We start from the raw sequence: 15821 nt of genomic DNA, 5'->3' as shown, positions 1-15821 counted from the left end.
TGCTTTTTTTGCTTTAAATAATAGGAATTAATCGAACTAAATTTCAGCCATTGTTAGATAAAGGTCTTCTCTATTGATTTCCAATAGGACCGGTTGGAAACGGCCCTACATCTAGTGTCTTCCGAAGACCGTCATTTCTGTCTTGTCCACCATGAGGGCTTTCATCAGAACATTATGACCCTAGCAGCTATCTGTTTTGCATTTAACCTGTTCACTGTTACTTTAAATTGTCAATACGTCAGTCTATGCCGGTTATAACAATAATTTGAAATAATTTATTGTATTATTTCATACGGATATGAACATAATCCATTTTAATTTAGTATACCCGAAGCTTAAAATTATACTGAATAAGCAGTAAGCCCCACTAAAGCGCTAACTCACGTACGAAGTTCGGAGCGACGAACTAGTCTCACATTTAAGCCTGGAAAAATTTTCCCATTGTGAAACTTTAGAGGCTACAACGTTTCAGAGGGAAATATGATATGAAAATGGTACGCGTTTTTTATATAATTCTCACGTTTAATGTTACCGTGTATATTATCACATGTACCGGGTGAAGTTAAACTTATTTTAAGGTGAATAATTTCATTTGGAATTACATGTGAATTTCTCGTGAATGTTGAATATCTTTATTTCTTTGTACACCGTACCACAAGGGTACTTGACATAATATTTATGCGCTTAATACGCGTTCATTACTAAAATAAAATTTAAAATATTGTACGCTCTTTATATTTGTGTAGGTTTATATAATGTTTGAGTGTTTTTTACTGTAATAATTAAATATAAAATTGGATCAAGGCTATGCTCGGGATTTCTCTACCAGATCGAGTCAGGACTAAAGATGTTTGTAGGCGAATAAATGTAGCCGACATAGCCCAGAAGATTACTAAGTTGATTGTTGATGTTGCTTTGTTGACAGAATAGATGTCACTTTGAGGTTTTGGAGCAGAGACGTCCCTCTAAAAGGTGGACAGTCGACTTCATGAAGACGCTAGATGCAGGCTGCTTCCAACAGGACTTTTTGGAAGTTTATAGAAGAAACCTATGTCCAGTACTGGACGTCCCACGACTGAAATGATAATGTATACGTTAAAAATTTTGTATTGACTTACGAATATATCGGTGTCTCGTGACCCTGTTTGTACCAGATGACAAGCCCCACCCGATCTTCAGACAAGGCTGGTCGGACATCGCATGGGAGCTCCACACTCCCACCGGTGGGTGCATGAAGAGATTCCACTTCCACTGCGAACAAAAACAATTAAATTTGAATTTTTATATTTTAAGTCAACAAACATATGTATAAAAATTTATGAAAGTGATTCGATCTTTTAAAAAAAGAGCATAGTTTGACAATTAAAAGAAGTCATATATAACACATGGCAATCAAGAACACATACCATATGTTGATTTTTATTAACATAGGCTAAGTTCAAAAAGAGTCAAAAAGATATTATTGACCTAATCATAGAGCTCTGTTACAGGCCATATCATTTATATTTCATCTTCTGTTATATATTTATACTAAAGTATTTTTCTTCAAACAACAAATAGTGCATGAAAGCCCATGTCCTGCACTAGACATCGTATGGCTAAATGATTATGACATTACTTATGCTATCATTATAAATGAATCATTTTATTTTTTTAAAGTAATTATTCAGAGTATATATTTATTAAATTTCTATAGTAAATTGTTGTATTTTACACTACTTATTTATCCTATTATCCACATAGGTATATTTACAGGGAACATCCGTAAATGATGGAAAATATGAAAGAGGATGCCAATATGATAAAAACCAGAAGAAGGTTGAACTCCCCCTTCGACTTAAAGCTACTGCGTTCCAAACGCAACCTCATCTAAGAAGAGCTCTACCTATTTAATAAACTCAGTCAAATTACTTTTGTTGTCACTTCTTCCTTAACCCACTTCAAATATTATTTTTTTTTTAGAAATATGGGGAATGAATTTCTTAAATTTATTGCAACACTATTTATAGGCATTACTTATGATCGTAATGTAATAGCGTACACAATTGTCCACGAGTTATTAAATCCTGTCATTTATGCCTACAATTTTATTACGTGTTGTTTTATTGCTTTGCGTGTCATCATCGCGGTTTCAACCAATTGACGCCTAACGCAAGGCATATGCTTCTCCCAAAAAATATCTATGTCTTGGCAGGTGGTTTGGCGATCGAAGTTTGGTATTATGGTACGCAGAAGAGACTGCTGCCCATCCTTCAGAAACTTGTTTTCTGAACAATGGCAATGCTATATAATTAGCCTATTGCCTAAATTTTTGCCTAAACATGAATATAACGAGCCTGGCTCGTGAATAGATCGGGGGAACCGAAAGTCAACAACAAAAATATATATATATATATATATTCTCGTGCTCTCGTATCTTTTAAAAGACAATTTCGTTCGAAATTATTGAGTACACACAATACAATTTAAACCATAATTTAAATATATAAACTATAATCTTTGATCCCTGTTTAGTAATGTTTTTCTTTCTTTTGTCATTGTTTTACTATAAATCATTAAATGTTCTCAGTGAGATAGTTATAAGGTAACAATTGTAAGTAATTTTATATTTCTAAGTTTCTAACTTTGTACTTTCTTACTGCCTTTTGTTACCGTTAAACTCCAATAAATTAAGTAAAGTAAACACGAGATGATTGATGAATCAAGTAACAAAATCAAATATATGACAGTATTGGACTACAAGAGCAGTAAAAGCAATGCCAATATGACGAAAAGGATGTGTCTTTATCAGAGACATTTACATATATTTTTCATTACATTAATGTGAAGTTTTTTGCGCATCAGTCTGATCTATTTACCACGCATTGACACGAAACACTTGGGCCCGAGTTTGGTCAAGCTATATGGCACGGCAAGGGGTTAATACATAACGTGTGAATTATTTAAGATTGCATTCCAGAAATCGAACCTGCGACCCACGATAAAAAGTCTCAGTCCTCTATCGTTGGGCTACCACTATTTGCTTTGCATATAGATAACTTGAATTTGTTCATAACCATAAAGTCACAAAATTTTATATACTTTCATCGCGATAGAGAACAGATAACAATTACATAGGAAATTACTGGTTTAATACAGTTGCGTAACAAGGCGCTTAACGTTATCTCACAGGAAATTATATTTTATTATCCTGGAAGACATTACATTGTCATGAAAATAGCGAATCTTAGGCCCATTTTAAGGGTGTTTGGGCGGAGTATATTTAAGACCGTTTTTATAGATGAACGGATAAGATAGTAACTAGTCTGCGTTATTTCCTTCTAATTAATATCTGAGTTACGCTACGTATATTGCAAGATTAAGAAATATTCAAGGGAAAATTAAGTATATGGAGATGTCGTATTCTGTTAAGCGGACACGGGTATTGCAAGCAGTACCTTAACCGTTTTGAATTAATCGACAACGACGCATCTATTTGCGAAGGCTACAAAGTACAGACCTTTCATCACCTACTCAGACACTGTTCCGAATTCGAATACAATAGAGTTAATCACGTGACTCAATACGAAGATACAACAAAGTGTGAATTGGAAAAAAATATCGCAAGAATCGAATCCGCGACGTACAATAATAAGTGTCAGTCCTGTACCCTGGCTTGATACTGCTCAATGATATCTGTATGATGAGATGTTGTAATTCATACTATATTTTTTTTCTATCTGCTATCAAAATTGCACTTTAGATACAAATAGCGTAATGCGATGCAGAAGCAAACCAAACTCCTGCAACGCTTCTATGTATGGTCGAGAAAAAACAAAGGCTGTATCCCGGTTTTTTTTTTCGTCTAAGACTGGACTTTTCCTGCCGCCCAAATGGATTTCCAGATTCCGTATACCCGTGGTTCAAGATAGCAGGGTGCAGAAGGCGTCTAGCTCAAGACCACTATGGTATCGTAGGTAGGCCTATAACACTCGGACCGCTAATATTACTATTTCATCAGACCGGGATACCGTCGAGATTTTAAATCGTTTCAAGGGTCGCTCCATGGAGTGACATTACTCAAGGCTCAAAGACCCCGAAATTACCTTGGCTTCGGCAGTCAGTTGTCAACTACAGCCGTTTAGCATGCCAACGTGGTGTTTTTGCGATTTCAACATCGTGGTCTCAAGGAAAAACCTGTTTAAATATCCCTAGAAACTTTGCTCTATAGTTATGGCACCTAAAACTAACTTATTTGGGGAACATTAAGTTAATATAGTTGTTTCGAACTTCAGTCGATACAGTAAATTTACCCAATTTTTACCTATAATCAAAATATTGTTTATAAAAGATTTAAAAATTCTGAATTACGTTTTTTTTTTTTCTATTGGAATGCAACAGGTTCGTAACTTCTGACAATACAGTCTACAGAAACAGATACATAAACAGACAGTCACTCTTTGTTTGACATTAATCAGTGTAATATAACTCTTGAAGATGCCTCGTAGAGGGGTGAAACACGTGTTAAGTGATTTAACGGTGGAAGTTGTGTAATTCGCATTGTTTGCCGTATACGCATTTATCAGCGGGCTGGCGGGCGGTGCACTTTATTGCACGAATATCACTGCATGTGCGGAAGTGGCTAAATATTGGTCCTTTTCTTACTTAGTCACTATTTAGTTATCCGAATTTATCAAACGCTTTTTCTTATTATTATTACTTTAATATTTCTGCAATCATTAATTTTTTGTTGGCCGCAAATGATCTAAACATTAATCTCTTTCTTAGCTTAAAGCTTTCATATCTACAACCAATTACTCTTTATAGATGATCTCTGGCAAAAAGCTCAAAATTTAGTATTTAATTTGATACTATTGTATATTTATTAGCCTGATCGCTACACTTGATGAATATAAAGTATTGGTCAACAAAACCTGCGCAAACAACCGCAACGAACACAATGTTATCGCAAGGACATATAAACTGTTCGCACAGTATTCACTGTTTAGCTTTGACCTTAATCCACTATATTTAATGATACATCAAATGACTCATCTCTATTATTACGTCAAAATCTATGTATAAATAGCAGTAAGTACTATCAATTTTTTTTGAGTTTAATTCAAGCCAATGTTTCCAATAATGCTTTTAAAATCGTATTCAAAAATTATTCATTCAGCATACGATGGATTATATCTCTAATTGACTTCATACATGTGCCACTTGTTCGGTTAATAAATGACTTACACATAAGAACAGACAAAAGTAACTCAGAGGGAATTCGTATTTAGTAGTATAACACTTAAGTGCTCAACATATACGCGTCCTGCCTTCTTAAAATAATCGTCTCCTTCATTGTCCTCCTCACCGTTCTGAATTTCTCCAATCATCTTTTCTTGTGAAATCTATTCTTTTATGGAATAAGCTGCCTTTGGAAATCAGGATGGCAAAAAGCCGTTACAGTTTCTAACGGAAACTTCGGGAACATATACGTCAGAAATTAGCAGAATCTTCACAACAGTAGTTATTATAAATTATTTTTATCTACAAAGCTATCCCAAAAGTAGTACCATTATTGGACATGTGTTTCGATCTCTGCTTAATACTGAGTAAGCATTTATCCAGGCATTAAACATCTTATTCAAGACACCTACCTTTTGGCCATTTCTGACATAATACAATAATATCTAATAATAGTATTAGAAATCGAACGCTTGCTTTATTCTTTAGAGCAACAATAACAAGCCTAACATACGGTATTCAAAATATTTCCTAAGCGATTGCTCTAAAGCAGAGGTCGGCAACGTTTGTAATGTAATGAGTGAAAACCTAAATTCAAAATTTATGGCGAGCGCCAATTATTTTTTTACCTAAAAAATATTTTATAAAACATGTTCATATATTATTTTTTTTATTTAAAAGTTATTATTAATATTAAATAAATACAGAAGAATGTTTATAAGTATACTAAACAGGGTGGCAAAACCAATGACATATTTTTTACATAAAATTATTTTAATAGGACATTTGGGTTGCCATATCATCAGAAATTTTTTCATAATCGAACAAATACGATGTTTTGAATTTCTTGTCTAAATTAACAATATTTTAAGGGCGCACTAAAATTTATTGAAGGGCACAGTGGAACCCCCAGCCGCCGCGTTTTTGACCTCTGCTCTAACGTAATATAATATTGCGAAAGACGTGAAATCGTATATTATTTTAGCTACAGATTTCCAATTAAATTTTTGTATACAAACATGTATACTTGTAATCTCATCCTTGCCTTTCTCTTCAGATTTGATTTCAATTTCGGATAAATATCAAATACGGAAATTGAAAACCTTTATATCCAACGTCTGGACATCTCACAAATGCGATACACATCTCGGTCAACAATTTTTATATATCTTTAACTGGTCAAAATATACTTCTATTTTCAGTTTACTGTCAAACTGACGAATCTATATACATATGTAGAGGTCTATATACATATATATATATAGAGGTTACCTTGTTACATTTATAATAAAAATAGATTTAAGTGAAAAGTAATATTAGTAAAGTAGTAAATTAATTTAAAGCAGAAAAGTAATAGAAGTAAATTTATACAGTAAATCGTGAACATAATATTTTTCGAAGAATATCGTAAATATATATAAATAACTTTTTAAAAAAAATAATCCATATACATATTTGCTTAAACATACATATAAACGTGTACATATTAATTACAGATACAATAAAATACATAGTTATGCATACAACAATAAATAATAAAATAATGTTTTTATTTTCGAATTTATATTTTTAAAACAATATTTTCGTTAAAAAAAGTAATTTACAATTTTATCTTCAATAACACTTCGACACGTAATAAAAACGCATTACTCAAGTGGAACACGACAAGGGAAAACTAGTATAGTGTTTACCGCTTTACCAGTGACATTTTCGTGACCCTTTCGTGTCCCTTTGGTACTCGAAGGCCTGTCCGTGAGAGTCACGCGATATATATCCGACTTTATTTCGGATAAATTTTATCAACTTGGAATCGAGCTGGAATATATCAGACAGTAGTACAAAAAAGAAATAATGCTATACTATGATCTTCTTGCATCGTATCCCTCATTACTAAGGTTCGTGATCCTTTTTGAAAATTTGTCCTGGAATATGTTACACTGTGTGACGGTCTTCGACAGTGGTTTGTACCTAATCACACCGTAAGTCGAAATAACTCCGACGACTCCTAAGTTTGAAAGAGAAATGCAATTGCTATGAATAACATTCCGTCCATATGTTGGTGTAATGATTTCCCTAACGATTGCGCAAAAAGAGAATTACCGTACATCGGATATTATTTAGGTAATAGATGACAGACCGACGATTTTATGATTTTGATTTTTCTTACAGTAACGCAACAAGAAAGAGTTACACCACACTTGGCCGATCGTCACGCTCCCGTCACTTATTATAAACGTCATGTTGTATATCATCACGTTTTTGAAAATTAAAAAAATAACATACGGAATTCCGTGAATCGTAGTCTTGTAGTTTTATCTATTAAATTAAACCGTGGGCCCCTAATTTTTTTAAATACATATAATGATTTATTACATTTGTGGAGTTGGACACAGTAATTTTTTCTGAAATGTAAGTTTTGTTTTCGTTAATACTATACAGCATACAAATTTAATATGAGTAAACAAATTATAGAGAAGGAAACGATATTCAAAGCATTTAACTCCTATTAATTAGTTTTAACATTAATTCTCGTAATTAAAGATTTAAGGTTAGGAAAAATAGAAAATTTATTTCTCACAAGTCATTGACATATTGTCACTTTGATATTGACAGTTAAGAAGTGATGAAATTATAGATAATTCAAATAAATTAATAATAATTTCCATAATAATGGAAAGTACATTTGCCTTATATACATGTGCATTAAAGAGAAGACACCTTTTTTGGTTTGTAAGGTATAAAGCTACTGTGTTTAAACGCCTTTATTTTAGTTAAGGCTAGTCAATGTATCATTGTGACGTCTTGCATATCCCAATGGCATACACGGTGGTTAATCCTGGTATAGTCACGTACGATCCAGTAATTAGGTGAGGTTATAAACATGTGCGCTAAAAGCTTTCGTGGAAATTCTGAATCAACTTCATCCCCATATGAAGTCACGCGTGTCCCAATTTTTATGACAGCCGGAGTGACGGGCGTGAGGTGTGCGAATGAACTCCACGGAGTTTCCAAGTACCCCGCGCGTTTGATGTTTCTTTTGCCTTTGTTCCGAATAAACAAAAGCTAACGAACTAATACCGAGACGACAGTCCGTTGGGTCGACAGGCCCTGCACATATACATTGGTCGTGTATATTTATGCAAACATATATAAACTTATACAGCACCATTTTTAAGAATTTAGATTATTTGCGTCAAGAAAAAACTACGTAGATTTATAGATGTGCATAATGATCGTATCATATTTGCTTATTTTTTACTTCTTTTTTTCTATTGGACTGCAATAGAAACAAAAACACACTTCCGTTATCACTTCTGAGAATGACGAGAAAATATTGATCAATTCACTTCATATTTTTACATTTTTATTACGGCACTAGAAGAGTCGTGCAATCCAGCAGTTGTAGCTCTGCGGTAAAGGACTGTGACTTAGAAACGTGTGTCCGGGGTTCATTTTCAAAATACAATCATATATAATTCACATTATGCGTTATTTAAGATGAACAGAGGATGATCCTTTGCGTACTATAATGTGATGCGATCACCAACCCGCCTGCTATGCGTGACAATTATGATATATCTTTAGGGGAGACCTAATCACTGCAGATGGTTTGTACGTATGCTGAAACGAAGACTAGAATAAACTTCGTTTTTCTTTCCTCATTTATCAGAGGTAATAAAAACACCTGCTCCTAGCTGTCAAACAAATGACCTCAGACGAAAAGAGGAATTGTAAAGGTTTTCTAGTGATAATCACAACCTTATCCGTTTGTTATTGTTACGACATTAAATCGGTAATAAGTGATCATACATTATGCTACACGTTTTAAATATTATTGTGATTGCATTAAACTTTTGACTGTCCAAGCTAGTCGCGATCTTTAATACTAGAATATAGATTTTTTTATGGGTCGAACCTCACATATTTTATTATGTATTAAAATTAATTATTGTTTACAATCTGTTCCTGCAGATGTTGTACTGCTAGAAATTATTGACCTGTTACATTATAATTAAAAAAAAAATTAATTTTATTATATTAATCTCCTTCAACTTATCATGATGGGAAAGGTCGCTGGTAAAAGGAAGGTTGGTAGGAGAAAGAAGTCGTGGCTTCGTAACATTAGAGAGTGGACCGTAATCGCCAGCGCTGCTGAGCTATTACGCAGAACTAAAAATAAGGAAGAGAGCAGGAAGCTGATAGCCAACCTGCACTAGTTGGAGAGGCACTTCAAGAAGAAGAATTAATTTTACATATTCCAGAGTAATTACTTTATACAAGATGACTGGAAAAGCTTTTACATCTGTATCTGCTCCGTATATATAGTACGAAATCTGTCTAGGCAGCTAGTAATAATTAAATCTTCCAAAGAGAAGGTAATCTTCTTTAACAGTCGATTATGTTTTTTTGAATTATCCAATGCAGAACTCATCTATTTATGGGTGTGAACAAATTATAAACCTGACTGATGGTATGATTGACGAAAATTAATACGATTTAACGTCGTACATTCATCATTCAGTGAAGTGTTGATTGTCGGTGCCAATTATCTGCCAGTCGAACAACGCTGCACATGTCGTTCGTTAGTACGTCGCTAATTGCTTCGCAGCCGTAGGGTTCGGTCGGCGCACGCGACCCCAAAACTATTTCGGTGAATTTGAAAACTTATATTTAGACAAATATAACATCGTGTTTTTATTACATCGTTAATGTAAACCCAAATATGACTTCATTAGAGTAACGAATTATGGATCCTCACCGTTCATGAGATGCACTATATACCGGTAGAAGAGAGTGTATAAGATTGGGATTGACTTTAGTGGACTGTATTTAATTAAAACGCCTTGGTCCAGAGAATGAACTAATTTATTAAGAATTAATTTTACAAGTAAGGGAAAACACGTGTGCTCGGTGGCGGTAGGGAGCAGAGAGAGCACAGATAAAAACATATTTTACAGATTCACCAAATCATAGATAAAATCTTAACTAAAACATTTTTTGTTGGTACTATTGCCAACAGAGTATTGTGCAATCTGTAATATACAAAAGAAAATTATTAACGAAAAAAATTATGACAAGACACAATCCATATATATGGTCGTTGTCTTTTCAGCCTATATATATATTTACTTTATTAGCTCGCGGATTTCGGATCCGCGAGCCTTGAGTCCGATGAAGCTGTAAAAGCCAAAACGGCTAACAGCGCGCATCAACATCTGAATATAGCCAGCAGCCTATAGACGCCCACTACAAGGCTCAGGCCTCCCACAAAGATACTACACCTCACGTGCAAGCGGGTTGGCGATCGCAGTGTAGTATTATAGTACGCAAAGAACGCTGCTGTTCCTCTGGAAACTTGTTCGTTACCAGTGGCAATCCCATATAATTATTGCATAAGATGTAAAAATTATGAGATCATACCCCTGGCATGGAACCCGCCTGTTAAGATCGCAAGTCTCAATCTACTACCGCTGAGCTACCATTGGTCTATTAATCCATATATATCTTTATATTTTCAGCCGAAGGACGCCCATTTTTGTGCACAATGCGAGGCATATGCCTTCCATAAACATCGCCCTGGTGACCGGTTCTGCGGTGCTCACGTTCAGCGAATTTCCGTGACCATAACTATGCCGACGGTCCACATAGTGGACGCCTACCAACGCCACGTCTACCAACTCGTGGTTGCTTCTCCGGGACCTTTCAAGCCAAACGGCCATCGGTTGCACGAGCGATGTCCCTTGCCCACTGCCATTTCAGACATCCGTACATGTATATACTTGATAATCTTGTATATATGAAAAACTTGTTATAGTATTCTCTAGGCTTCAGGAAATTCGTAACTTGTTTTTTATTTGGTTTAACAGTGTACACTGCTTACCTAACCTGTCAACTGCCTATGGACATATCTGTTCGAAGTCCCCGGGTGCGTACGGGAGGGATGTGACCGAAATAAACTAGGCTACATTATATCTTATCACCTTAAAATAGAGTTTAAAATTGCTCGCTCTGGATGTACAACAGACCACAGGATCAAAAGCAATCAGCGCCATATTGTGGCAAAAGAAAAATACACTCATGTATAATGTCTTCGTATTATTATAGAATCAATTTACAAAAGTTACCTCCTGGCATTAGTAAAATAGATTAAAAATGTCAATCAGAAGCCTGCAGAACATCTATATCTAGTCGACAGTTTTCTTTCATTGGCCCAAGATTATACATTAAAACAAAACTATTATCTTAAACTGTATTTCCTTTCTCCGTGTAAATGTACCAATGTAACAACAAAATGGTTTTTGAAACTTTCACAACACTATTTAAAAGAGTAATTCCGTTATAGGAAACACACGTGCACACGTACTTTTACGAATAAGTGGCCAATATGATATACACACACACTCATCTTTATTCATCATAGTTCATTACTAATGAGAATTTTAGCGAAAATATTGATTTTGATGTAACAACATATTTTGTGTTAATTAAACCTATTCTATTGTACACTAAACAAATATTTTTACCTGTAATGATAACCTTTTCTGTAATATTTCACTATTATTTATTATATATTTCACTCAACATTTATTCATTCTATGTTTCTCTAATTACATCGCACAACTTATAGTGCAAATTGAAATAAATTAACAAGAATTTGAATCTTTACAACTTCAAACTTGATGTGTCTAATGATTTATAATTCACTCCATTTAAATTACATTAAAATATCCTTTCTTAATAACAAAACAAACGCTAATAAAACCTGATATATCTCTTTAATAATTAATTTACTTATTTGGCCTGGCGGCGACTTCTCTGTGTTCATACGCGATCAAAATTCATTAATAACAATATACGTCAACATTAATGAATAAACACAACACGTGTCACTAATACCATTTACTTTAAAACGCTAATGACAATTTACTTTTAATTTTTTCTTCGTGGGTGGTCCAGTACAACATATATCATCAATCCTTCATCCGCTCCTTTGTACATACTAATTGTACATCCGACACGTGAAATTTTAAGCAAATTTTAAGCCTTTCATGTACACTACATAGACACAATTATTTTAAGACGCAAAGTTGCGCGAAGCTAGCGAATAATTTCTAGCAAAGTTAATTCTTTTCGTAGCGTTTTGTAAGATGAGAACATTGTTATGTATAACACAAATAGAACTTCTTTTCAGCCGATGGCCGCCCACTGCAAGGTATAGTTCTCCCTCAAAGATTGCTGCGATATCCGGTCCTGCGCTACTCGAGAACCTTTCGGCTCCAACGGCCATCAGTTCACAGGTATTGGGTATTATACCTGTTAAATATTGGTCCTTTTCTTACTTAGGATGGACTTCCGCAAGGTAACGCCTGATTCCATTAAATATTAGGTATTATACCTGCAGTAGTATCGAAACCGCTGTACCACGCTATAGGTATGTACGAGATGAGACGTGTGGGGTGGAGGGGGGAGGATAGACCACGTCATTCGATTGCAATTTCAAATTTCTGATTGATACATTTGTGCCCACAATAATTTATAGAATTGAATTATTCTTTCGCATCCGAATTTCAAATTCGAACGCCGATTTAAATTCGGACGCCATGAGTGAGATAGGCGCTGACGTTGTATTTGGATCGAAATTGTAAATGTATGTATGTAATCTACATGATATCGAAGAAGGAACAAAACACGCGCAGGGGTGGTCTCTCACCTCCACTCGCACAACGAGTACATGTTAATCTTTCAAACTGTTTTCAATTACAAAGAATTGAAATATAAATAGGAGGATATTGCATTCTAACGTAATCGAAAACAAACAAGCTAGTATTTCCTGGTTTCATCTGCTATGTAATATGTTTCAAAGAGCACAGACAGACACGTAAGTGATTCAACTAGAATCCGCTCATGCATTTTCGATAAGGACGCAGATGTGTTGTCTCTTGTGGCAACTTAATGCCGTTTTCGTTGAACGCTCCCAACGACTCGAGCCGGAGAAAATACGTCTATACAAAACCGTCATAAATGCTGACTGCAATATTTCTTGTGGTATATTGCGATCCGAATTTCATTTGCGTAACTTTTTGTATATTAATCCCAGAATTTATAAGAGTTACTGGTCCCTGAGAAAGAAAGAAATCCAAAAACCACACAATTATGGTTAAGAAGTACTACAACATATATACAAACATACGTATTGCACATTAATATTAACTTAAAGAAAATGTTTCAAAAAATCTATTGCTCGAGACGAATGCATATATGTATGCGTATATATATATATACACATATATATAAATTATATATGTATATATATATACATATACGTATATACGAGTATATATATATATATATATATAAAGTTTTTAGGTTTCTCAAATGCAAGCCAGCTTATTTCTCGAACAGGCTTTTGGTGAACATTGGAAAGGTCAACATTTTTTCCTCGTAGGAAGAGCAGTCTGGTCAGTAAAAACGCACTTCAATACAATGCAAGGAGGCCTGGGTCATCAGCCCCGAGCAAAACATCCTGCTCCTATCTCTACAACGCTTTGAACCCGGAACCCGCACGGTGAATCTATGGGATACTAAGAAATTTGGTCCGTTTGTCAATAGTTTCATTAAGTAATCGGTGTAACATAAATCCTGAAGATGCCCCGTGAAGGGGTGAAACACATGTTAAGTGATTTAACGGTGGTAGTTGTGTAATTCGCATTGTTTGCTGCATGCGCATTTATCAGCGGGCTGGCGGGCGGTGCACTTTGTTGCACAACTACCACTACATGTGCGGAAGTGGCCAAATATTGGTCCTTTTCTTAAACAGTTTCATTTTTACTTTTAAATAACGATTTGCAAGGTCATTTTTTATGGTCACCAACTTGTAACTCTTTTGTAGACAACTTTGTACGATATTACTACACTCTTCCAAGTTGAATCTGTGTACTATCTAGTAATAAATTTAAGTTCAATAAGCAAATACTTTAAGTGCTAACATAGCTTGGGAATCAATTGCTCTACTACTGTAGTAAGGGTATCGTAAATTTGACCACAAACAAAGAAACTCGATTAAAGTTTTTGTGGACTTTCTCAGATCAGAGCATTAACTTTCGTAGCTTTAAGAATGCCTTTTATAAGAGTTTAACCTGATTCTTCGTTTATGGCCAAATCCTTCCTTCCAATCTTTGATCGTGGAATGGCTTACTGCAGAGTATAAGGCGTGGTAAGTCACTGCGTATTTTTAAGAAAAAGGTTAAGAAATATTTGCTAGTCCTGTGATTTCCAAAGTGGTCTATATCGACCCCTAGGGGTTTATGACAACCTGCAAGGGGTCTACTTCAGCGAAAAAAAATTTGGGGGTCCATGAAACGAAAATGGGGGTCCACGATAGTGGATCTCAACACATACATTGATGGTACCTATTTACTTACATCATACTATCTTATAATATCAAAACATTTACATTATTTATAAAAGTACCTATGAAGTAAAAAAATTATTATATACGTTTATAAAATTGTGTAAGTTATAGGGAGTTGGTATTCGCTTTGTGGTCTCAATACATTTTGAACTTGTAAAAATCTGAGAGTCGCAGTCTCAGAGCTTCGCTACCTTGCACTGACTTGTTCAATTCGTCACTCTATAAATACGAATATGGGACAAATACGTTTATTCGTTTCCTGAATCTTGGAAAGGAAAGTGCTAAGAATATATTTTAAAAAATATAAACAGATAGTATATCACACAAATTATAGTGAGTCAATATCAGGTAAGTAGGGGGTCTACCCAACACGGAAAAACATGGCAAGGGGAAGTCTGTGCTAGACCAATGATTATTCATCTTTTAATTAATTTTTTCGTTCATGTCAGTTCAATGTGTTTATTTATTATTACATTTATAATTATGTATTATACTGTATTTATTATAAGTACCTGCTATACATATATATGTATGTCTTTTATATATGTACACGTTAACTACTCGTTATTTATCCCTCTAGTGTTTCCATACTATGGTTGTCTGAAAGAAATTATCTCGAGTGATAAGATCGATATATTATGCACTTATGTATCTATTTTTCTAACGTGTACAATAAATAATATTAGTAAACTAACCATCGAACGGGTCAATAGTATTCTTTTCAAAACATACAAAAGTGGTCACTGTAAACATATGTGGATAATAGTGTAAATAAATTTCCATTCGTCATACAACATTCTAGGAGTCCCTGAACATGGCCTGACATCTAATGATCATCAGTTACTGTAAAGAAAAGCGTGAGGATTCAGTTCACGAGTGTTATTAAGCAGGAACTGACGCTAAGCGGAATTATAATAAAAAGCAATCCGCAATCGTGCTCTATCGACTAATAAAAAGGCATATCAAATGTGAACATATCTCCCGTACCCTTCGATTTATACCAACCAATAAAAGTATACATAGATCGCAGAACAGACGGTCTCTGGAACCTTAAGGTTCTGGAGTAATCACTTTGACAAGCCCACGAGGTGGACAGACGACCTGGTAAGGTTGCCAGAAGGCTTTCATCCGGTCCTTTCGGAAATCTACGGTGAAGGTTGTTCACCAGTAGACTTGCTTCAGCTAAAAT

At 34.7% G+C, this 15821-nt stretch overlaps 1 protein-coding gene across 1 annotated transcript in view; it reads right to left on the bottom strand.

The window, feature by feature from the left end:
• The window catches only part of LOC137924860 (protein turtle homolog B-like), a 102218-nt gene that overhangs the window by 39414 nt on the left and 46983 nt on the right, over nucleotides 1-15821 (bottom strand). Inside the window, exon 3 of the mRNA XM_068768242.1 lies at nucleotides 1119-1251. Coding sequence (XP_068624343.1) covers nucleotides 1119-1251 — 133 coding nt within the window. The remainder of the gene's footprint in view (nucleotides 1-1118; nucleotides 1252-15821) is intronic.

The sequence above is a fragment of the Battus philenor genome, unplaced genomic scaffold (genome assembly GCF_028537555.1).
Source record: "Battus philenor isolate CCGP_79_NKW_IND1 unplaced genomic scaffold, ilBatPhil1.0.hap1 SCAF_25, whole genome shotgun sequence".
NCBI lineage: Eukaryota > Metazoa > Arthropoda > Insecta > Lepidoptera > Papilionidae > Battus > Battus philenor.
This window is presented reverse-complemented; position numbering and strand designations above follow the sequence as displayed.